We start from the raw sequence: 24,172 nt of genomic DNA on the forward strand, positions 1-24,172 counted from the left end.
CATTGGGATCAAACCCCTGCAGGTTGGCAGCACAACAGATAGCTTTTTTAACAGTTACAAAAGCTTGTTGACATTCTTGAGACCAAGTGAAAGAAACTTTGTTTTTCAATAGATTTCTCATAGGATAAGTTTTCTCTGAAAAATTTGAAACAAATTTAGAATAAAATTCAGCCAAACCTAAAAACGACCTTAAGTCATCTTTGGATTTAGGAGAAGGTGCGTCCAAAATGGCTCTAAGAAGTTTGGTCTTAGGTCTTATCCCCTTTTCACCAATTTTGTGACCTAAGTTCACTACTTTATCTTCTGAGAACTTACACTTTGAAATTTTAGCAGTGAGACATTTGTCACTAAGAACATTTAAAACCTTCCTTAATCTAGAATCATGTTGAAGTGCATCTTTCCCCATGATAAGAATGTCATCTTGGAAGAAGATGACACCAGACATGTCACCAAAAAGTTGTGACATAAGTCATTGAAATACCGCAGCCGCGGAGGCTAGTCCAAAAGGCATACGGCGAAAACGAAAACAACCAAAAGGAGTACAAAATGCCGTTAGATCACGGCTAGAATGGTGTAAAGTGATCTGGTGGTACACTGAAGATAATCAAGCATAGAAAAGTATTTAGCTCCACAAGTTAATGACAACATTTCATCAATCCTAGGCAAAGGATATTGATCCACGATTATGTTGTTATTAAGATTTCCTAAATCTACACACAAGCGGATTTTTCCATTGGCTCGTCTGGCAACGACCAATGGAGAAATCCACTCAGCCGATTGGATGGGTTCTATTATACTATTTTCTTGTAACTTTAGTAACTCACTTTTGACTTCATCCCTAACTATAATTGGTGTATTCCTTACGTTATGAACTATAGGCAAAGCATTGCTTTTTAATTTTATGTGGTGAGAAAAACCTTTGAATTTACCAATCTTACCTGAAAACACGTTAGGAAATTCTTTAAGAACCCAATTCCTAGTGTCTTCACTCACACCAGTGACCAGAACCTGTTCAGGGCTGTTGGGATCAAGAATGATGTGTAAAGATCTTTGATCCTTCCAACCTAATACAGAAGGACCGTCAATGGCAATGTACAACTTACAAAAAGCAGTAGGATTTTTAAATTCAAAAACCAATGGACGAAAGCCTAACATATCAATTGTGTTACCAGTAAAGCTTTCTGGAAGAACGTCAGTAGGTTCCAGATGAGGACCCAAATCGTTTACCAATTCTCTTTCCCAAACATCTTTGTTAATAATGGTAAATAGAGACCCAGAGTCTGCTGCAACCTGTAAAGGAATACCACCAAATTTCACAATACATAAAGGTTTGCTTCTCTCATTTTTTCCTACCATTAAAACTATATTACATTGTAAGTTCCCAGTAGGATTGGGTGTAGAATTGCTCATATCAGATTCCTAGTCTGAAGAATAAGTATCAGTTACACAGGTCACTTTAGGATGTTGATTAGACTTCTTGTTACACACTTTAGCGTAGTGTCCTACGACTCCACAATTGGAACACCTTGCGGACCTTACTGGACATTTTTCAGAACCTGCGTTATGACTTTTGTCACCACAACGGTAACATGCAAAGGTAAATGAATAACTCTGGTTAGGTCTTGTCTTATTGTATGACTTGTAATTGGAGGATTTTGTAGAAAATTCTTGTTGAATTGCGATTTCTTGTTAATTTTTCTTTTGGAATAGTCATTGTTCTTATTGTCAGAAATCTTATTAACAGTAGGAGTGGACGTAGATTCTGACTGATCAGACAATGCTTTTGAACTTCTATCAGAAAGTTCAGCTTTCTTCAACAACGTAAGGACATCTTTATGACTAGATTCCCCCTCAATCCAAAGTCTATCTTGAATGCTTTTGTTTCTTGTACAGACAACAACCTGATCTCTAATCAGTTCATCATGTAATACACCAAATTCACAATGTGCAGCCAAAATTGTTAGTTGAGAAACATATTCTTCTACTGTTTTTCGTTTTGAAGTTGTTTCTGTTTGAAGAAGGCACGTCTAGTAACGCCAATGCAGACGGTAGGTGAATAATGCTCAGTCAAATCAGAAATGGCTGCTTTAAAAATATCATGATCTCCTGACCTTTCTGGTTTTTGCATTTGGTTATAAACTCTTAACCCTTCAGGTCCAAGACTGTGTAACAACATTCTCATTTTTCTATCAGCAGACAAAGTACCAACGTTATCTTCTAAAGTAGCAATGTAATTTAAAAAATAGTTTTTCCACTCTGTCCATTTAATAACTGGATCACCAGGTGAAGCTAAAAACTATTTAGGTGTACTAATGTTAATATTAATACATGAAGAAGAAGAATTTGAAGAACTGGAAGTGCTGTTAGAGGTTGATGGGTCATTTGTATTGCTCATAGTTCCGGTAGAAATGAAGTATAAGTATCAAATTTAACAGAAAACGATTGAACATGTGCCACGTTAAAACGATTGATAACGTGTGAAGAAAAATAATTACCATACTGAAATAAATAACTTACTTGCGAAGAAAAATGCCAAACAGTTCGAAGAAGAATCTGAGCCAGACGTGCTCGACTGAAGAAATTCCAAGATGGCGGCACGTACACGTTACGTAGGGTCACGTTGATTGACCTTTGACGTGGCAAGAGAGCAAAGGTAATGCGTATTCCAGAAGCATTGCTATGCGCCACAGTATTAGAACGCCGAAGCGCGAGCAGAATGGCGTGGGCAGCAACGACGAGACCGTTCCAAGGTAAACATAATGTACCTCTTGGTGCGCTATGCCAGTAAAGTGTAGGAAGAAGGAGTGAAGTAATTGAAATTTCTTACAGTTCATTTGACGGAAGAAAAATTCTTTAAGGATTTCTATAATACGAGTAGATCCTCTTTTGAGACGATGCTGCTGGTTAAAAAAAATCAATTTGCTCAAAATTCCGGTTAAATCCTTTTTTGAAGTTGTAGAATGGAAGTAATTCAAGGTATCCCGATCGTCGCCTATTTATTGTAGTATTTCATATAAAGAAAGATCCAAATGTAGAATAAGAATGTAGATTTATTCCAAGAAAAAGATCACGTCTGTATAGATCCACAGCCAAAGGGAAACTGACTGTCAGTGGGACACAGTACATTCCATTAAAACTTAACATAGAATGTGGAATGTAAACACATTCAAAAGGATACATTAAAGGGATAACTCTAAATTGATACATACTAATGGTAAACCAACACTTAAGGAGATATACCATAATAACTTACACAGTAATAACTAACATACTACAAAAACAAAGGTACTTAGCCACACTGAACGTCAGTAAGGATGGCAAACAAGGAAATAAAACAAAGGTACTTATCTGTGTGGAGCCACATTTAAAAGAGGCAGATTGGTATGTTCATGAGCCTGTTGGATGCCTTGAAGGTTCTGTTCTGGAACAGTTTTCTTTATGATGTATTACTTTTAAGTGGCTGCATGGAGTGTCATTAAAGGAATAATGCATAATGGACGCCTCTCGTCTTGTAATGAAATCAAACGCACTGAAACACATGATGACAGAAATTTTAAATGCCTCTATGGCTTACCATTAAATGAAGTGGGATATCTACAGCCTCACACAAACAAATAAATTAAAGTAAGTGAGGAGAAAATGTTGGATACACACAAGTGGTACAGTGTAACATTTAGATCACATAGTAGTGCAATTTGCAAGGATAATGCTTTATGATTTAACAGTTAGGCCCAAAACTATGTGTAAAGTTCAAAATCCTCTTGCAGATTGCATTTTTATATTGTTGCCATCTGAAGGGAAATATATATTTCTTTCCTCTAGAAATATTTTGTGACTATACATATAAGCAATAATTAACTTCCAGAAAGCCCAATGGTGAGAAAAAGTACATTTGATCAACATTAGTCGAGTCCTATTCTAAGTAATCAATAAACAAAGTACTTGATCCCCTCATAAAAGTTCTTTACATTTGGAGCCAGATCTTTTGGAAATTGCTATTCCAGTAGTCTGAAAATGGTTGAAGAATAAAAAGAGGTATAATAGTTATCCCTGAAAAACTAAAGTTCCTGAGGAGTTCAGTGCTGTAGTAGTTGCTTCACTGCAAAATCCAAAAGACAGGAATTTGAAAACACACGTTACCACTTTGACCCATTCCCCCCCTATGCTATGCTTTGTGAAAGGTGGAAATGGGATGTGAATGAGAGACTGAATACCTTTATATGAGTGTATAAGAGTTTGTACAATGATGTGACTAAGTAACTGATTCAACATATAAATAAAATAGTGATGTTGTACTTATGTCTTTGTGTGTGAAGGTATTTTTAGTTTGTGAAAGCGTCCAAGATTGATGACATCAGTGGTGAGGTGTTAAGGCCATAAGATGTAATTGTGAGCGGGATGTTCGCTCTTTCTTATCTTGGGGCTGGTTGGGATTATTTCCTAGCCCCCACTGCCATGTCCAAGCATGGAAGGCTGTTTAGCCCCCATCCCAACCCCTCCTTGCCCAAAGTCAAGTAATAATTATTATGATTATTATTGTTTTATTTTTGTACCAGTGTTTTAGACCTATGGAGAGGTGCTAAGAAAAGTAAAAGAAAAATTATTTTTCAAAGAAATTGCAGTTTTGTTGAGAATGGTTCTGCCTTCCTTAATAAAGCGGCGGCATAACAAGGCCTAACCCTCTTCGCCCCAGAGGTGTGGCGGTTTATGTTTTTGAAATCTTGACCAATGTTCACAAACATCTAGAGTTTCGTATAGGAAATGGTAGAAGGAAGGTTTTTACAATCTCCTTGCATTGCCCGAAGGTGAACTGTGGCTATTCATGCACCTCCACCCAACTACCATGGCCAGGTTGAAATTAGGTTCCCCAAGTTCCCCTTCCTTGTAAAAGTGCGAGGAGTAGAATATTGAACAACACTCCCCGATCTTGCTCCAGTGTGAGTGTCAGAACACCTTTCAGAGGGCCATGGGGCAAGCAGGAGCTACTGGGTCTAACCATGAGGGTTCGATCCTTGTACTCTGATGTCCCGGGCCCAACTTACTATGGGTCCTGAGCAACTGGAACGTAAATGGGATAGGAAGTAAGGTTAATAATGCCCTCTTGAATTCTATCTCTAACACATATCAAATTATTCGACTGCAAGAAACCTGGGAAACCAATCCAATCATACTACAGGGATATAAAGGCTATTTTGAACCTGCAGATAAAACACATAAATATGGCCGTCCGAGCGGGGGGCTAGCAACATTTATATCCATTGACTTACTAGTAGAGCACGAGCAATTAGACATAATCAGTCGGTTAATTTGGAAAATAAAACAAATAATCACAATAAACCAAAGACCTTAATTCTGATTAATGTATATATATACCCAACACAAAGTATTAGAGAAAAAATGTGTGCCACCCTGAATAGATTTGTTGTGGAGAAAATGTTGGTTGACCCATTAGTAGACTTTATTTTGACCGGGGATTTTAATTTAAACCTATTAGTACCATTTATTAGAGATGACATCACACAGTCTCAAGATCATCAATGGGCTATCCCTCACCAGGTCTTAGGAATGGAGACAAATCGCCCACAAAGTAAAATTGGAACACAATTTGTTAAGGACATAGACGCGATGGTATTATGGATCTTAAATGGGAGATTTACGTCAGACGTACCGCCAGCATATACCTTCCAGTCTCATAATGCAAAGACAAGGATTGACTATATGATTGCATCACTTAACAGCTTTAGTAATATTACCTTATATCAATTGAGGAAGGTTCCAGACAGTGACCACAGTCAACAGATAATCACTACAAACTTCATGAGTAATAAATACCAAACGTACCTATCTATGCATGGTCAGACGGGAACGATCAATTACAGGAAACTTATCTGGACGGTACATAACAAAGAGAAGATGAATGAACTGGTGCCGAAACTCATTAAAGATTGCGTTAATGATACAACTTTGGCTTCACCAATTGAACAATGGGTAAACTTTACCCGTAAATTAGTTAATCCTCCGGTCCCTATACCTGTAGTTAAGAAGAACCAAACTAAACAAGGAGAGAAAAGGAAACCATATATTAATCTTCCTTACACAATAAAAAAACTCAAAAGAACCCGCAACAAATTAAGAAGACAAATTATAAACTTCCAGCATGTCGACGAATTATCAACTAAACTAAAAACCTTCGATGAAAATTTGAGGAAATTGATATGGGATGAAAGAAATCAAGCAAAGCAAGTTTTTTGGTCAAAATTATTTTATGCAAGCAACCAAACAAATTCAAGGGCATTTTTGAAAACAATAAATGGCTTAGTGCGACCAAACAAATTGGTGGTGTCATCGACATTATCGGAGCAAGAATGGGTTAAATTCCTTGAAAAACATCTAAATTCTGATCTAAAAGAATAATAAAGGAAGAGACCAAGATCAGAACAAACATACAAAAGTATGATATCGATGGTCAAATTGATATATCAAAAACTCAATTAACCAAATTAATTAGGAAACAGAAAGATGGGGCACCAGGACCTAATGGAATTCTGTTTGCCCTCTACAAAGAAAAACCGGATTAATGGTCAGAATACCTTGCAAAAGTATTTGAAGACATAGTACGGACAGGCATGATACCTGAATCATGGAGAGGGTTGTTAATTTCACCTATGTATAAAAAAGGAAACTGGGCACTCCCCGAAAATTACAGGTTCATAACATTACAAGACACAGATGCTAAATAGTTTGCAAGGATCTTGCTTACCAATCTTACTGAATGGGCAATGGATAATAAGGTATTACCTCCGAACCAGACCGGCTCTGTTAAGGGACTCGGAACAACAACAAACATCCTAGCTTTATCACTTTTAATTGACAAATCAATTAGAACGAAACAGCTGTTGTACTTATGTTTTGTACATTTTAGATCTGCTTTTGATTGTGTCCAAAGAACCCTCCTATGGAAAAAACTACAGCAAAAAATATTCCAGATCAATTGCTAAAACTGACTCAACTTGTGTACAGCAAAACATGGGTCAGAGTGAGGATGGGGGACGGCCACACACTAACAAATGAAATACCAACAACAGTAGGCCTTAAGCAGGGATGTGTACTGGCCCCCTTACTTTGTAATTTATGTCTAGCAGATTTAACGGAGTCCTTGGATGAAATAAACACACATCCACCAAAATTAGCCTGCAAACAAATTTCTAATCTGCTATACGCAGATGATGCCATCCTTTTAAGACAAACAAAAGTGGGATTACAACGCCTAATAAATGGAATAATTACATACTCAAAAGAAAATGGAATGGTGATAAATGAAACCAAGACTAAAATGATGGTTATCACTAAAAATGTAAGACTAAAACAAGTGGTATATGGAAGATATCAAACTAGAACAAGTTGAAGTATACAGGTATTTGGGAGTATTATTCGATGAAAAAGGAAACTATTGCCCACAAAAATTGGACATACAAAAGAAGGCAAATGCTTTGACGGCAGCATTTATGATTCTGCAGAAATCACTTGGAAACCTCACTTATCGTCCCCTTTTAAAGGTTATAGCGGCAAAACTCCTCCCCACTCTTACATATGGTAGTGAGGCATTAACCAGGAAAAATACTGCAACAATAAATAATGCAGTGTCAAAAACTTTTAAATCCCTTTTTTATCTACCAAATAATGCATCACCTGCACAAATAAGATTGGAGTTCGGCCTAAATAACCAGCTGTACTCACGAAAGGGACAATTTATTAAAACATGAAACAGGATAAAAATTTACCATGATAACCAGCTGTCTCAATTATTATGGCAAGAAATAAATAACAATATGAATGCCAATTTGGAACAATGTAATTAACACAACATCATTCAAAAAGGTAATTAACAGAACAACAAATCAACTGTCGATCGCACAAGATAAAGATATATTGGCAAAAAGAAAGCATGCATGGCCAATAATCAATGGGTTTACAAAAAAGCAGGTTCAAGCCTATTTGGAAATACCATGGTCGTTAAAAAATAAGCACATTTTTATTAAAGAAAGATTTGGTGTACTCCCTGGACTTAGTCATCTTCACCCTTGGATGAAAATGGAGGGGTATATAGTATCCAGATTGTGCAAAACTGGCGAGGTGAATATTGTCCATTTTCTATGTATCTGTCCTGAACTTCAGATTGAAAGAAAAACTATACTTAAAACATGTTTTAATATGCGAGGAATAAGGACATGTAGGCAAGCTTTGATAAAGTGTCTGCATTCTAATGACATAAGTATGAATTCTGCTTTTGTAAAATTTTTATTGAGAGTAAAAGCAAAACTAGATTATAATAATGAAAACTTTTGCACAGTTTGAAACCATTTTAAAAAATGATGTCATATTTACTGTAACTGGTTTAGAAGTTGGTGCTGTATCCATTTTATCTAGTTTTTAGTGGTTTTATATTATAGTAGATGTATATGTCAAATTGCAAGATTTTAAGTAATCAAACAATAAAGATTTTTTTTTTTTTATTTACTAACATTCAAATTATTATTTGTAACTGCAAGTAATTTAAGTAAAAAAAAAATAAAACTGGGCTAAGTACCCCTTCAGTACTTGCCTGTCAATGGTAGGGTTGGTTAAACAGTCCAAGGCTTCTCGGAGGGGAGGCAGATGCTGGGGTGAACATAGGCTCATAACCTAAAATACTTTCAATATCACCAATGAATGATTGTTCAATCAAATACTTGGTTTTATGAAAAAAGGAGCATTCATATGTGAACACAAAGTAAAATACAGCATACATAAATATTACAAATATTCCTCCTGTGGTCAGTGCTCCAGTGTTAGCTCAGCAGGTCCCTGCGTCCCACTTCCCTCTTCCTATTGGTTTATTGTTATTCCCTATTCACAATAGGCGACCTTCATGTTAGGCCCGGCTAGCGGTCTTAGTCTTAGGAGTCTCACTCCTACTCTTTCAAAGTCAAAAGTGTTGCAGTGTTCACCATGCTACAAAGCAGAACAAGTTCCCCGAATCCCTGGGAGCTTGGACTTCTCGGAGGTCTACAGTGGCTGCCAGCAATGAGTAGCACTATTGCCTTTGTAGGGACAGCAGCTCAGCTATTCATCCGCTGCGCTCCCCATGATAATGCAGTAAGTTCCTATGTTCCCTCACATAGGTAGGGAGGCGAGCGTTTGGGTTCCAGTGCTTCAGTTGGGGCTTGGGCACTCGCAGGTCACCATGACAGCCTACCCTATTGGCATCAGCGAAACCAGGTGACGTCCTTTGCTCTTTATGGTGCCCCCATTCCAGCATATGCTGTCACTGACTTACTCCACACACAAGCTACAGACCCTCAGGCATATGGGTTCATTGACTTTACTCCACACACGGGCTATGGCCCGATTGGCATGACAGTAATCCACTCTTCATGGCGGCCCCCTCTGTCATGCGGGGTCCCCAACTTTAACCTGCATATGGGCTACGGTCCATGTTGCTCATCTTCCCACCTCGCTATGGGGATTTACTCTGGGAATCCCCACCAAACCTCACTCCCTCCAAGCACTCTTCTCTTCCTCACAGGGCACCATAGTGTGCTGTAAACCAAATGTGAGCTCATAGTGTGCTGTAAACCAAATGTCGTGGTAAATAGAGTGAGCAACCCAGTAAACCTTCGGGGGCTTGGGTAAAAATAAAGTAGGATGGGTAGTGTCGCCTCCAAAGGAGTTTGTTATCTTTGATTGAATTGACTTAACTATGAAACTGAGTCAAATACAGGTAACTTAATTGTCCTGAACAAAATTAATTCCAGTTAGTTAAAAAAAACATTCAAACACTTATAACTGATTAAACATGACAATACTTAACAATGAGACAAAAACAAATAGACATGTGTATAGGCAAAAAAGTGAATTTTATCAAAATTAGGTCACAAAGGGAAATTTACAATGCAAAAGAAAGTATGCAAAACAGGAATACAGGATATATGTCTGAAAAATAAATCAAGATCTCTGTAAGGCCTGTTAGCCGCCTATCCAAAATAAAGAGTAGAAGAATTTCCTTTTGGATAAGGCTGAGAGTCGACGTTTCGGTCTTTATGGGCAACTCTTCAAGACCATCATCAGGACAGTAGATATTAAAAATTGTAACTCCCTAATGAAAACAGAATAAAACAATTTGACTATGATCTGATTTAAACATTCATTATTGCGCTATACACATTAACAAAACCACTAAACAGTTAAAAAACAATATTGGCATGGACAATAAGAACACAGTGAATATAACAAAAAGCAAAATCAAACTTATTTTGAGGTGCATCAATTCATTGTGCAGATCAATATATCAAAGAATTCTCAATCTGAACCAACTGATGTGTGACATGCCCCAATTAATAAATAGAGCAGGCAGTCGGGCTCTCATAAACAACTTGTAAGGAACATATTGCTGATTTACAGTTGTATGGCTTATTTCACTCTAAGCTCAGTTGCATGGCTTTCTAAATTCGAGATACATTGTTTCTTTATCATGAACCTGGGATCAAATTACAGGAGCTAATTGCACATGATGTTAACCTTATTGTGGTTAACTATGACCAAACTACGAGCGTAATGTTATCTGTACCTTAAATCGAGAATTTGCTCCGTGTATTTAAAGATGCGCTATGTGTAGCAAAATCAGCGTTGTATCTGTGGACATTAAAAAAAAAAAAAAGGGGGGGTGTATCAATAACCACTTCTAACCTTTAACTAAGATTTTTACAATATTTAAAGTAGTGCCATTACCTATTTCAGGAAGTAAGGGTTCGCTTTTGAACCAAATGTCAGCTCATATAGTTGGACTACACAGTACAGGACTGTATCATCAAGTGCACTATCCAGGTATCCAGTTTTGAATATTACCATAAGTACAAAATATCATCATAAACCGCTTGTACAAAATTAGACCACTGTTGTAATTTGAGTATGTGTAATATAATTGGTCTTGAATTTGGCCACAAACCAATTTGCATTCAATGGAGTAGCTGCTGAACTCATGGGTGTTCCGTTTATTTGTAAGAAAGGTAATTGTTGCTTTTTTAAAATAACAATATATTTAGAAAGAATTTCACGTAAGCAGCCGTAAAAAATAATGATCCTCTAAATGGTGGATCTGTTATGTTTTTATGAACTTTGGGCAAGAAATACATTTGGACAGATCTAGGATAATTTGTAGTGATTGATATTCTACTTTTGGTAAAATCTTAGAAAACATAACTCAAAGACACAACCGATTTCCCATTAGAATAAAAAACAAGCATTGGCATAGCCAATAGGTCTCACCTTTGGGAACTTATAAGTGTTTAGCCATGCAACAGTTGATGTTGTTGCACCAAGGATTTTGTGCTGGATAACTAAAAAGTTATAAGGTCCCAAAGGTGAGACCTATGGGCTATGCCAATGCTTGTTAGATCTGTTATTGGTCAAGAAGTTTTAACTTTACTAAACTTATATTTAAAATATACTGACAGGAGACTTCAGACAGGCCTCCTTAGCCTTTGGTCTATTATTGTTTTATTCACATTTCTCCTTCGTCCACTATAGCACAGGGCAATGTGTCATCCACTAGCTAACGTCTCGGTGAGAGGCAGCATTATCTCATTTCACAAGAGTGCATGTACACACAAGTAGTTATTTTCTGTGCTGAGACCCAAAAAAATGTTAAGCCAACTTTTTTTCTTTTTTGGATTGACAATGCCACAGCACCTTTCCCAAAAATAAGCTTTTGCAAAAATCCTGACAAAAGAAGCATCAATAAAGTCAAAAGGCTAGCGGCCAAAGCAAGACTTATTGGCTTTGCCAGTGCTTGTTAATTACTCAGTGCTGAACCCAGATTTGACTTATGCACCAAGGTGAAAGTTTTACATTTATTTTTATTTTACACTGGAAGCAAGTGAAAAAATTCTTATACCAGAATGTGTGTGGAGTATCTATTAAGAAGAAGCAAAAACAACAGGTGATGGACCGAATGTGGATCAATGTCACACACTCACCCCAGTCCAAAGATCTGGGCCCAAATCCATCGTTCTTTTGCACTCCACACCACCCTGGGTTAGACAATGGCGATATGCAAATCAGCTCTGACCCTGTGCCCCATGGGAACAGTCCAGTCCGAACTACAAAAGAAGAATACAATCCCCGCACCAAAGATTTAAGACCTACATTCCTTATGTATGTTTTGGTATTCCACTATAGAGACCACAAAAAATAAATCCTCTTCCTCTCCAATATGGCCTTGGCGACCGTAACTCGTTTCATCTGACAATAATGGAAATACATATGGAATAATGGAAATTCGTTTCATTCGACAATTTGTTTAGGCCGTGGTTACCCTTGTTGTGCTTATTTTAGTGCCTAGTGCTAATATGCTCATAGACTTGCTTGGCGCATTCGAAAACTTTAAACTAAAGTAACACACGGAGAAGACTCTGTGTCCATTGCAATAAAGCATGCCTATTATGAATATTAATGAGCTGATAATGGTCTTCTGAAGTGATGCATGAAGCCTTTGCAGATGCTTCGACCCATTACAGTTAACACAGGATCACCCTAGAAGCCATGGGCTGATTGATGATGACTTGTCGAAGGGTGAATGTGGGCGACTCGGGTGTAGCACTCCGAGCACTGCCCATATGTTCAACTGTAAAGGATTCACACATTTCCAATATAAATATATCAAAAAGTGTTTCAATGGGCCATCTATGTTATGATGTCACAACTGGTCACAAAGGAAAGCAGACAACATGAAACAAAAGTACGTTCTGGAATGCCAGTAAAGGCACACACAAGGTTTTAACTTATGCAAACCCCAAACAAACTATTATAACATTTCTAAAAAAAAGAACGGCATTGGTGAGATGACCTCTGTTTATCTAGTGACCCGTTAGATGCTCTCTGAGCCTTTGATTTACCTACTCCACAAAGCATTCTGGAATTTGTAGTTTTTCTTTCGTATTATTACAATTACAGAAACCCAACGTTAAAAATCCCCATAAGTGTATGAGTAACTCACACCTAACAAGGGGAAGCTGGAGGCCTCATTGCTATTGTAAAAAAATTATGTGCAAAGGGCCTCTCTGGCTTGGTAGAGGCGAAGTGAGTGCCCATGCCCATTCAACCGTTGGCCTCTTATAAGATCCATCATGTGTGCATTAGTGCTACCTTTTTCAACTCCGGCCATAAACTCATTTATAACCGACCACTGCCCAACCAGTCAGGTCAGCTAAGTAATCTACAAGGCCAGGTTTTTCCAATCGCGGTACAAAAGGGGGTGGTGATGGACGGAGCATCTGAAATAAATCAAACGCTCACACCCAGTCAAAAGATCTGTGTTTAATCCATCACCGTTCACCAAGCTTGTTTCCGGTCCAGTGAAGACATGGCTTGGCAGTTCAGGTTGGACTGTTCCCATGAGGCACAGGGTCAGACTGATTTGCATATAGCCCTGTCTGAACTGGGGTGGCAGATTGGGCTAAAGAACGGTGATGGATTAAACCCAGATCTTTTGACTGGGTGTGAGTGTTTGATTGATTCAGATGCTCCGTCCATCACCACCGCCTTTTGTACCGCTTTTGGCCGCCATAAGTAAGTGGCAGGGTATGCTCAGACGTGAGTCCCTTGCTCACTTTGCCACTGGATTCAAGCAAGCAGGGATGAAGACGGCTGGAATGCCAGAAACCGGTCCTCGGAAGCTTGTTTCCGGTCCAGGGAAGACATGGCTTGGCAGTTCGGGCTGGACTGTTCCCATGAGGCACAGGGTCAGACTGATTTGCATATAGCCATGTCTGAACTGGGGTGGCAGAGTGGGCTAAAGAACGGTGATGGATTAAACCCAGATCTTTTGACTGGGTGTGAGTGTTTGATTGATTCAGATGCTCCGTCAATCACCACCCCCTTTTGTACAGGTTTTTCCTATCACTCTATGACTTGCAGCTTGGAGTGCTACAATTATGAATTTAGGACCGCTAATAGCAAAAGCACAAGGAAAATCCCATGACTGAGCAAACGAGTTACACCGCACCTGGGCCAACTTGAAATCTGTGCTTTTGACCAATAGCAGTCATATTTAACTTAAAACCATCCAACCAAAAGTTACAAAGTATTATTTACAGGACCTCATACTCCAGCCCTGCGCTTTCATTTAACAACTAAATACACTCTGGGAGTTGTATCCTTCATGAACTGGAGTTGAACTAAATACACTGAGCAACAGTTTAGAATTGATTTTAAGTAGTTTGCCCAGGACTGGAACCAGATGACCTCTGTGCCATGGAGCTTTTTTTTGTTGCAGGATTATATAGCATGAGCTCAACCCGAAGGTTTCACAATGCTTTACATGCGCATCAGTTGCATTACAGACGTACACGGGGAGATGAGGTGATTTGCCAAGAATCACAGGACGTCCAAGCCTCCCCCAGACTCGAACTTGGTTCCCCAGCTTCAAAGTCGGCCGTTAAGCTACATCCTCAGTGGTAACACTTACCATGGGTTGAAAGCACGACAGTCAAGCTGTCACCCGTTTGGCACACGAACGATCTCAGGAATATAATTACTTGGATAGCACTAATAATGTTTACAATAACAACATCGTCTACACACCACAGCGCCTCGGGCCTGTTAGGCACATATCTCCGGCACAGCACACGCTTTCCAGGTAGGAAACTGCATTAGACCTCAAGATGCATCGTCACTGTGACATATAGTAATCAAAGCACAGGGGTGAAACCCCTCCTCGTACAAAGACATTGAAATTGTTTTATTTACGGACTCCACCACACCAAAGTGGCAACCTATTGTTTTCAAACTCTCTCAAGGATATAGTTAAATAAATTAAGCAACAGTATAAAGAGTTCATGATGGTTTCCTTATGATTTTTACATCTATACAGCTTCTCAGTAAGACTTTAACAAGCCGCCCACTTCCCCCAAATCAAGCAGTAGGAAGATGTGGGTATGCAAATTGTCAATTAGAACTGCCCACTATTTACATTTTCTCAGAATAAATGGAAGAATGCACCATATACAAAGAGCTGCCTAAAATGCTTTGAACTTAACTAAGTGCCCCCAGGTCAACCATACCTGCTCACCTCCGTGCATAGCGTGCACACTTGAGAGAATCAAAGGACCTTTGATAGCATTATAAGCTAGGATCACATGTAAGGCCAGTCATGAAGATATAGGTCACAACACGTTGCACTCTGATACTGGTAGTTTTATTTTTGCCTTTATAGCTGCATTATCGTAAGTGCTGAAGTTCATAGCGACGACCTTAGCTGATGCTGAAAAGCCGGATAGCTCGGATTATTAATCTGGTTTCTTTAATTTCTCACAGTTTTTATAGGCTAAGCAGCGTAATTATATCACTCTCATAATATGCCATATTGCTCACTTTTGCCTGATTTACTACAAATGTTATTTTGCCTTCGGCTGCACCCCTTGCACGAGAGCAACTTTAAACCAATCATGTTTATCTGCCAACAACACTAAGCAAGAAGGGCCTTGTAGTTTCTCTTATCTCGCTAGCACTAAGGGCCTACAAATACCAGAAAGCTTAGAAAGAATGACAGCTGCATATTTACCACCAGCAAAAGGTTGAATTCTCTCCGGTTAGCACCTTATATCTAGCTGCGCTGTTTAGCAGAAAATTGTAATGACATTTTAACCAAAATCCTATATTTAAGTTAGCTGTGGAAAAGGTATATCAAGGCCACGTCTGTCAGACGCATCAAGAGGTCCTTACAGAAATTGACTCAAAATGGCCTCTGTGCTATGTGAGAGGAAAAACCCAAATGTAAACCTGTCATTTGTCAGGCGGCCCAAAAATCTTTGAGCTGGATTATGTGGCCTCACCTCCTTGTTAAGTCTACTCCCCACCCCCTTCAATTAGTTAATTAATGAGGTCACCGCGCTTGGCTTCTCAGGAGTCAGGTTGCAGCCTCGTGGCCCACAGCAGAAACACGGACAGGTCACTGCCAGGGCACTGCCAGGGAAACAAGCAATGAAAGCGGTAAAATCATTAGTAACAGGATACCCCTGAAAGGAATTTAAGTGGAGCGCGGCCGGAAGAAGTCCATGGACAGCCTTTACCTTGCGGGAGCGAGCAGCAAGGCGCGATAATTTCTAACAGATGGCGCCGCTGCTCGCTCCAGCAAAGTAAACTCCAAACACGAGTTTGAAGAAAAGCCTGGAACGATTCCAAAAGGTCTGCAAAGCAGCGCTTGCGCGCTGCAAGGCAACACCTAAAAAGAAAGATAGAATTTGTAAAAAAAAAAAAGTGAATTTATTTTAATTCAAAATATCTGATGGAATGAATAGAAAACATCAACCCACATGTCTTTTTTTCTTTTTTCTTTTCTTCATGTTATTTCTTAAATTGCAACCATTTTCGTGGAAACAACAGATGTGCTTATGCCAAATTTGACTCATAATTTTATAATGTTGTTTAAAGTTGTTACTATTTTCATCATTGTACTGATATCTCTCAAATGTTTATAAGCCCAGTTAATTTTTGCTCTTTTCTTCAGTGGCTACAGGGTTGACAACAAAATGGTTTTGATTTTCTCACCTTTTTCCATATCCAGCTTCTTTACAGCATTCCCAGTCTGAGGGTGAGGCGATGAAGACTTTTATGCTCCCACACTCCAGCCAAGTTCCTAGTACGGGATACAGAGGTGTACTCAATGGCTCATCCAGTGGTATGCTTCTGTACTTGCTATATAGTATAGTGTCCAATATATATTACATAAATGCTGTATTACTTTCTGAACATGAAACACAATGATGAGAGAATATTTAAGCATATTGTTTTTTCCTGTTACTAGAATTTTCTGAGCCACACCTGGTTCATCATACAGAATTGTGTGCACTTTCCCTTTTTAGGTCTCGCCTTTCAGATAGCGCCCATGCATTATTGTTGGTGGCAATCTTTCATTTTTTGTTATTTAAAAAGGGCCTTTTAGCCCAGCCATTACTTACCATTGGTTTGCTTCATTATCACTTTATGTTCTTGCTGCTCATTGGTCAACGCATGCAGACATGGGTGCAGACTTCATTTCCTCTATGTGGGTTCTCTGTTCCATGGAGCATGGACCAAGTACTGATTAAGTGCTTTATTGGGGTCCTTTCGCTTCTTTCGCCCAGATAGAGGTACTTTTTTGTTGCTTCTCATTTTTTCGTTTTTTCTTTGTTGCTTGTTGACTCTTGGCTCCCGGGACCCTCTATCCTGTGTTGTTGCTACCGTCCTTCCAGCCCCTCCTTCTCCCTTGCTTGTTTTAGTTACAGACTTTACTCTCCTCCAATGGTCAGCGGGTCTGTAAGGAGCTTAAATGCACCAGAATAGGTAATCAGTTGCTGTTGTCAGTGGTGCTCTTAAGCTCTGATATTGACGCTTTCCTGATCGTCGGCAATCGGTGACCATTCGGACCCTGGCTTAGCGTTCTTATCTTTCCTTTGAGCACAAACGTATGTCTGATATGGTGCGGAATAAATTATACAGTTGACAACTTCCATCCCACCCCATTCACCTGTTAACAGAGTTGCCTTTTCCCCTCCCACACTCTTGTTGTTCCTGTTGCTTATTCCACAAGGAAAAGAAAAGCTCTATAATGTGGCCAGCGCTAGCCGCTTCATAGTGTGTTTTTTTTCTAAACTTTAAGCTGTGCTGTACTGAAGCAATTTCACTAGACCAGGAAGTACATGTAAAAAATATACAGATCATGTTTCTGTTGCGACTCGTTGCAGACAATTGAAAATCATTCTGCCCTTCTACAAATTCCGCATTTAGAGCCACTTTTCAATAAGGTTTTTTATGTAAATCCTGATGCCAGTATGTTTTTTCTCCACAGTCGTTTACCTCCCAGGTACGACTGTGGTAATTTGATTATTTTCATTCTTCAATCGGGCTAGTATACAATGTTTTCCATGCTCTGCAAATGAACAAGAACCCATTTGAGTTTTGCATACCTCTTCAAATATGAGACCAAAAGCTTGTTTTTGTTTGTACATTATTAATAACTTGCTGCCAGAGCTCAAGTGCTGCTACAGTCTTGCAAGTTCCTAGCACCATAAATAGCAAACAGTGCCCTCCCAAGTTGGGTAAGTTGTATCAACTTTTTTCTGATTAAAGGCTAAAATAGCCAACCACGTTTTGCACCTCTGAACAGAGACGGCTCTTCCGTTGAGGTGGAGAAGCGCTACCACACTGCTCTTTGAGAAGTGCATATAAAATTAAAACGATAATAACAGAATGTTATTATTTATTTTTCTGTACTGAGGCAGTTTTATGGGGCGGGGTAATACTGGGCTGTGGTCTCAGGCAGCAGAGGAAGGAGTGGTTGGTCCACTTAAGTGCGTATGGCTGTTTGGCTGACCATCTTGGGCCGGCCAAACTGTCATGTGTACTAACTAGCATGTTCTCCACCTGACTTTATTGGTCTCAAAAATGGAAATGCAAAATCCTCAGCAAAGCTGTAACTGAGGAGGGTTTGACAAGCCATTGGATGCAGTCCCAGTGAAGCTGTTGGTATTTAGTGGGAAAATTCAGAACACGAGAAATTGAATTTCACTCCCATAGAAGGTCCTTCACCAACTGGGTACTTTTGCTGCCTTCTCTCAGTCAAAATTTCTACATTTAGCCTTGATCACTTGTTAGGAGGTTCAAATCCTTCAGCGAGGCAAATGTGTAGGTTGCAGCAGAAGAGGACTGACTCAACAAAGTCAGACACATTTCTCTCAATATCTAGTGAATTGGATTTGCTGCTGTGGAGAAGCTTTAAGTGGAAGACATCTGAATCGTTAGCCTATCGGCAGCACACCTCTGCTGGTTCAGCTATGCTGAGAGGAGTAATCTAACATATAGTGAACCTGCCAAAATGGCCTATTAGCCCCACCTCTTGGTCTTTTCTTTGCACTCCATGCATTCCACACTATGTTTCATTTGGTGGTACTACCATGACGTGATTATATATTCCTAAACTATTGTTTTCCTCCCATCACTGTTGTTTGTTTCCTTGTTACTGTGAGAGAGCTTTTCAGATCACTGAACATGAATAGGTTAGTTGCTGCTGTTATAACCATTAGACCAGATTCTTCCATTGTTATGCAATCTGGTTCCTTTTGATCAGTATGTAGGATAATTGTAGTAAGTATTAGGTGAATTTAGAAATTAAGTGTTTATGTACTGGAATAGGCAATTTCATCTATTTGTCATAGAGTTGTTATCACTTTTGTAATTCAATTGTAATTCAATTGTTAGCATCAGCGAGGAACAAAATTGCCATGTTCACTGTTTAGCACTTTAGTAACACAATTTTAGTTTTCCTGGTTTTCAAATAATCAAATAGTCATTTAGGCTAACATACAGCCTTGCCTTACTGACATTCTAGGCAGAGTTGTTTAATTTTGCATTGAGGATATGTTCACAAATGTAAGTGAAGGTTTTGTGGAAAGGATAGTTTTGTCTATAAAAGGTTCTTGTTCAGTCAAAACAAAGGGTTTATAAAAAGAATCCACTGCCACAAATTAAATCCTGCTTAGCTAATGGGCACAGGATCATCCTACCATGCACCATTACCAAATACATTTGCATAACCAATAGTATTTTGTTAGCTTCTGTCCACTGTGCCGTTCATCAAGAATTATCTTGGAAAACAATTTATTGGGAGAGACAAAGCATCTAAGTTTTTGAGGTACCCCTTTGAAAAATTACAACACAGACGGCACCCTCCCATACTTCTGGAATGTAAATTTCGTCAGGTGTAGTATTGAACAAAGGGAGCGGAAGATAAACCCACCACTGAGGACCCTTCTTTGAATGTTGCCTTAACATTGGAACCTTTAGCTGTCTTAATGAGGTAATCCACTTGTCTGGGCATGACTTTCATTTTGATGTTTGTAAAGGAGATGGGTTTTGGCTATAGAATAAAACAGTAAAATTTCCTATGTGAATTAGACATGCAAATAATCCAAGTTTCATCAATAATCTTGGAACTGACTTCTTGGTGTTAAAATGCCTATGTATACAAGTTTACCACAAAGTCGCGTCATATAAACCCACAGCAACTGACCTTGGTTCTTAATTCTTCAGATGCACAAATTGTCTGTTAAGTCAAATGTTTAAATACTATCTTTGATTTATATATGGTTTAAAATCTGCATAATCTGGAACTCCTTTAGATGAACATCCACATTGTCCAAATTGTTATAGTGTTGGTTTCTTAACCGCACAGGAACTTTTTGTCGTTGTAAAGAAAGATATAATTCTTTAACCAAGGAATGATAAACATCCTCAATTTCATGTGGTACTAGAGATGGATCAGTATATTTCTTTTAAACAGTATTAACATTTGAATGTCAAATAACTCAAGTTTGAGGGGATCCATTTTGTCATTTTCTAATCTTAGTCTCTTATTATATTTTGGGTTAAAGGCACTGTGTCACCTCGCCAAATTGAAACCCACAAAAGGAGCCGGTCAGTCTGACTATATCCATAATGTAGGGTAAGCCCAGCTCCATGTGTAATATGTTGTTTGAGGTAGATTGCGGGAGAGAGACCATTGTTTTAAACTATTTATTCTCAATGGATTGCAATGAATCAACATGAGCCATACCCCAATCACCCGCGCCGTAAGTAGCCGCAGACTCAGTTTCGCATGATAGATTACAAAACGATCAGTTGGCTAAACTATGTCGAAGTAGAGCTCACCACAATGGGGTTGAAAGATTTATTGAAGGACCCACTAGCCTGTAGGCTGATGTCAAGACAAAGGCTGGTGGACATATTAATGTGAAGGCTCAGTACACACGAAGGGAGAAGAACTACAGAAAAAGGTCAGTCCTTCCATATTAACTCTTTCCTCCTATGTTAGAGGGAGAATATTTTTACTTAGAGGTGGTCTCAATACCGCAAAACAAATTTATACTATCGCAGTTTCGCTTAAACCTTATACCTCTGATGTAAGGGTTCCCAGCAAAAAAGGTTCAACAATTCAGAATTGTATATGTGCCCCAGTGATATGAATTCTGCTCAAACTGATCTCCATTTATTATTTTTTGTGGGTATCACAGAGAAATAGCACATCACACGAATCTTAAAGAGACATAACTTTAAGCAATGTAGGGTCGCACTCTTTTTCCTAAAATCACTCCCTGACCATTTAGTTTTTTTCTCGGTAGCACAATTTTTATGGACCTGCATGAAAAAAAGAAAGTCCCTGGGATTATATACTGTTTTTGATATCCACTGTTTTAATTCCCCACAAAGTTTAATTATATATTTCAGTTCAGTTCTTAAACTTTATTCGATTATTCATAAAAACAATCATAAAAGCATACAGATTAAAAAAGGCACATAAGAATTGTTACAGAATAGGGGAATTACAGTTCCAACAAATTGGTACAACTCAAATAGGGGCAATATCATGGGCTTAGCAGCAACTAGATTAGACTAGCACAGTATTAAAAAAACAGACTTTTTCTAACAGATATTGATTTTAAGATAAAGGTTGCGGTAAAAAAGCAAATATCTGGGGTGGTGAGTGCAAAAAGAAAGCTCATGGCATTGACAGTTGTAAACACAGAGTATTTCTTAAACAATGGTTTGAGGTAACAAATACGCAGATGCTTAAACAGTGGGCATATTAGCATAAAGTGCAGCGTGCTTTGTTTGGTGGTTCCATCACACGGACAGGGAGTGGAAGTATGGATTTTCTTCCTCTGGAATGCCACCAGGTTATGTACAATGCCTAATCTCAGCCTTGTAAGTACATACTGATGAGACTGTCTGGTGATAACTTTTAAATACATAGGCATGCCATACCCTTCCTGCTTGTTGGAAAAATAGTAAACATGAGTTGAATAGTGGCTGCATTGTTCTTTACGCCTGTTATATTTGTGCCCCAGGAAAACTCTTTTAACCTCCTGCTTCGATAAATCAATGGCACATGAGGGATCACCGTGGACATCCAGGTCAAAAAGATCCTTAAAGGATGTTAAGACATAGTTTAACCACGGGATCTGGCGGGCATTGTCGAGGCGTAAACAATCTTGAATTATTCGCCTGGTAAACCCAGTTTCATCTTTGGACCAAATAGACCTCCAAGCCATATAGGTCTCAATCTAGTTAGGTCGGTTAAATAATCCAGCCCTACCTCATTGTGGATCAGTTCGGTAGCTGCCGAAGGTGGAAGGCAAAGGAGTTTCTTTAGAAATATATTTTCAGCAACTTGCAGATCGCCTTGGATCCAGTGTCCCCAAACTCCTGAGCCGTAAAGGGCAATTGAAACACACCTGTGCCGATAGACATTCAACATGTCAGGGATGCGACGGCTGCCTAGTTTAGCAGCAAAACGAAATACCCCTGTAGAGCTCTTGCCCATCTTAGCCTTCACATTAAGTAATTCCAGGGCCCAAGACCCACTATTGCTAAAGGTTATACCCAGATAACAGAAATTGTTCACAACCTCAATTCGATTTTCCTTAAAATAAAATGATTTAAGTTGGTTCACTTTTTTTCTGCAAGCCATGATGAAGGTTTTAGAGTTATTAATTTTTAATTTCTTCCCCTGTATAAAATCGTAAAAATGGTTCATGAGTTTCTGGAGACCTATGGGAGTTCTAGAAAGTAAAACCGTGTCGTCTGCATAAAGCAGTACCGGGATTGGTTGTCCCTCGACTTGAGGAGCGTCAGCTTGGACATTCTTCAAGTCGGACTCCATGGAGTTTATAAAAAGGGAGAAGAGTAACGGGGCCAAGACACAACCCTGCCTAATGCCAGATTTAACTCTGATCTTCCTTGTGCATTCCCCCTCATGTCCATAGCGAATCTGGGCAGATAGCTTGCTTTACAGTCTAGCCAGGAAGTGGATTATCGCGGCCGGTGCTTCCATTTCGAGTAGGGTTGACCACAGCAGAGTATGGTCGACCAGATCGAAGGCACTAGAGAGGTCTGCAAAACAAAGGAACAAAGAGCCCTGTTTAGCTTTGGTGTATTTTCCTATGAGGAGATCTAAATTAATGCACTGCTCAATAGTGCCAAGGCCCTTACTAAAACCGTATTGGGATACCGCAAGGATATTGTTGGTTTCAGCCCATTTCCAGACGTAGCAATAAAACCCTGCTCATGATTTTTAGCGAGGAATCCAGGAAGGAGATAGGGCGGTAGTTCTTGGCCTCTCCTCTATCTCCCTTCTTATAAATTGGCAGGATTACAGATTCACTCCAGGTGGAAGGAGTAGTATCGTTGACAGCAGCATTAAACACCTGGGTCAGTAGGGGGCTCCAGAGGGCCAGATCAGTTTTATATAGATCGACCGGTACGCCGTCCGGTCCTGGAGCCTTCCCCCCTTTGCTGTTTCGGATGGCATTATCTACTTCTTGGAGTGTAATCCCCAGGGGTTGAATAAATCTGGTAGTGTAAGCACAAAGACTATCCTGAACCTCACAGGCTGGGTCAAAAATTCATGTAAAGTATTGGACCCAGCTGTCCTCACTAACCTGGGCGGTTAAAATTGGGAATTCCTCCTTTTGGAGGAAAGGGCTGTTGACAGTACACCAGAATAACTTACTGTCCCGCAGTTCTGCCGCCTTTGTCAAGTCCTCCCAGGCTTGTTCCCTGAGTTCCTTTTTCCTACGGTTCAACTGAAGTTTATAAGCAGCCCTGAGGAGTGTTACAGCATCCCTATCTCTAGGGTGGTTGGACAGTGCCCTTTTAAGATCTTGTAATGAGGACGTACAGGCTCAGTCAAACCAACCTAACGTGGCCCGCTTGGATATACCCTTAGAGGTGGTGAGGGACTTTTTAATTATATCGCCAAGTTTCTCGAAATCGGCAATAATGCAACATGGGGCGGCATCAACTTCAAGACAACGAAGTAGCACCTCGGAGCCTGCTCCCACAATTTTCCGTAACAGTTTATCTGAGTTGTCCCCACACCATTTATTCCGAATGCCATTTTCCCTGCAAGGATTAATCTCATCAACAATCCTACCATTAAAACGGGTCATAGGACCCCAGATGAGAATTGACATAGTAATGGCATTGTGATCGCTAATTCCAAAATCCACGATGATAGGGATCGTACAGAGAGGGGCAATATGTGCCGATATCAACAGGTGGTCAATGACGGAGGCTGTATTTCTCCCAATGAATGTCGGGC

The 24,172-nt window shown here is 39.4% G+C and overlaps 1 protein-coding gene across 5 annotated transcripts in view; it reads left to right on the forward strand.

Moving 5' to 3' along the window:
• LOC147701905 (uncharacterized) overlaps nucleotides 1–24,172 on the forward strand; it is a 232,412-nt gene that overhangs the window by 41,059 nt on the left and 167,181 nt on the right. For all 5 annotated transcript variants that reach the window (XM_086930533.1, XM_086930535.1, XM_086930536.1 and 2 more), the window contains exon 3: nucleotides 16,601–16,714. In XM_086930533.1, the coding sequence (XP_086786659.1) occupies nucleotides 16,601–16,714 (114 nt within the window). The remainder of the gene's footprint in view (nucleotides 1–16,600; nucleotides 16,715–24,172) is intronic.

This window comes from Lissotriton vulgaris, chromosome 7 (genome assembly GCF_964263255.1).
Source record: "Lissotriton vulgaris chromosome 7, aLisVul1.2, whole genome shotgun sequence".
NCBI classification, from domain to species: domain Eukaryota; kingdom Metazoa; phylum Chordata; class Amphibia; order Caudata; family Salamandridae; genus Lissotriton; species Lissotriton vulgaris.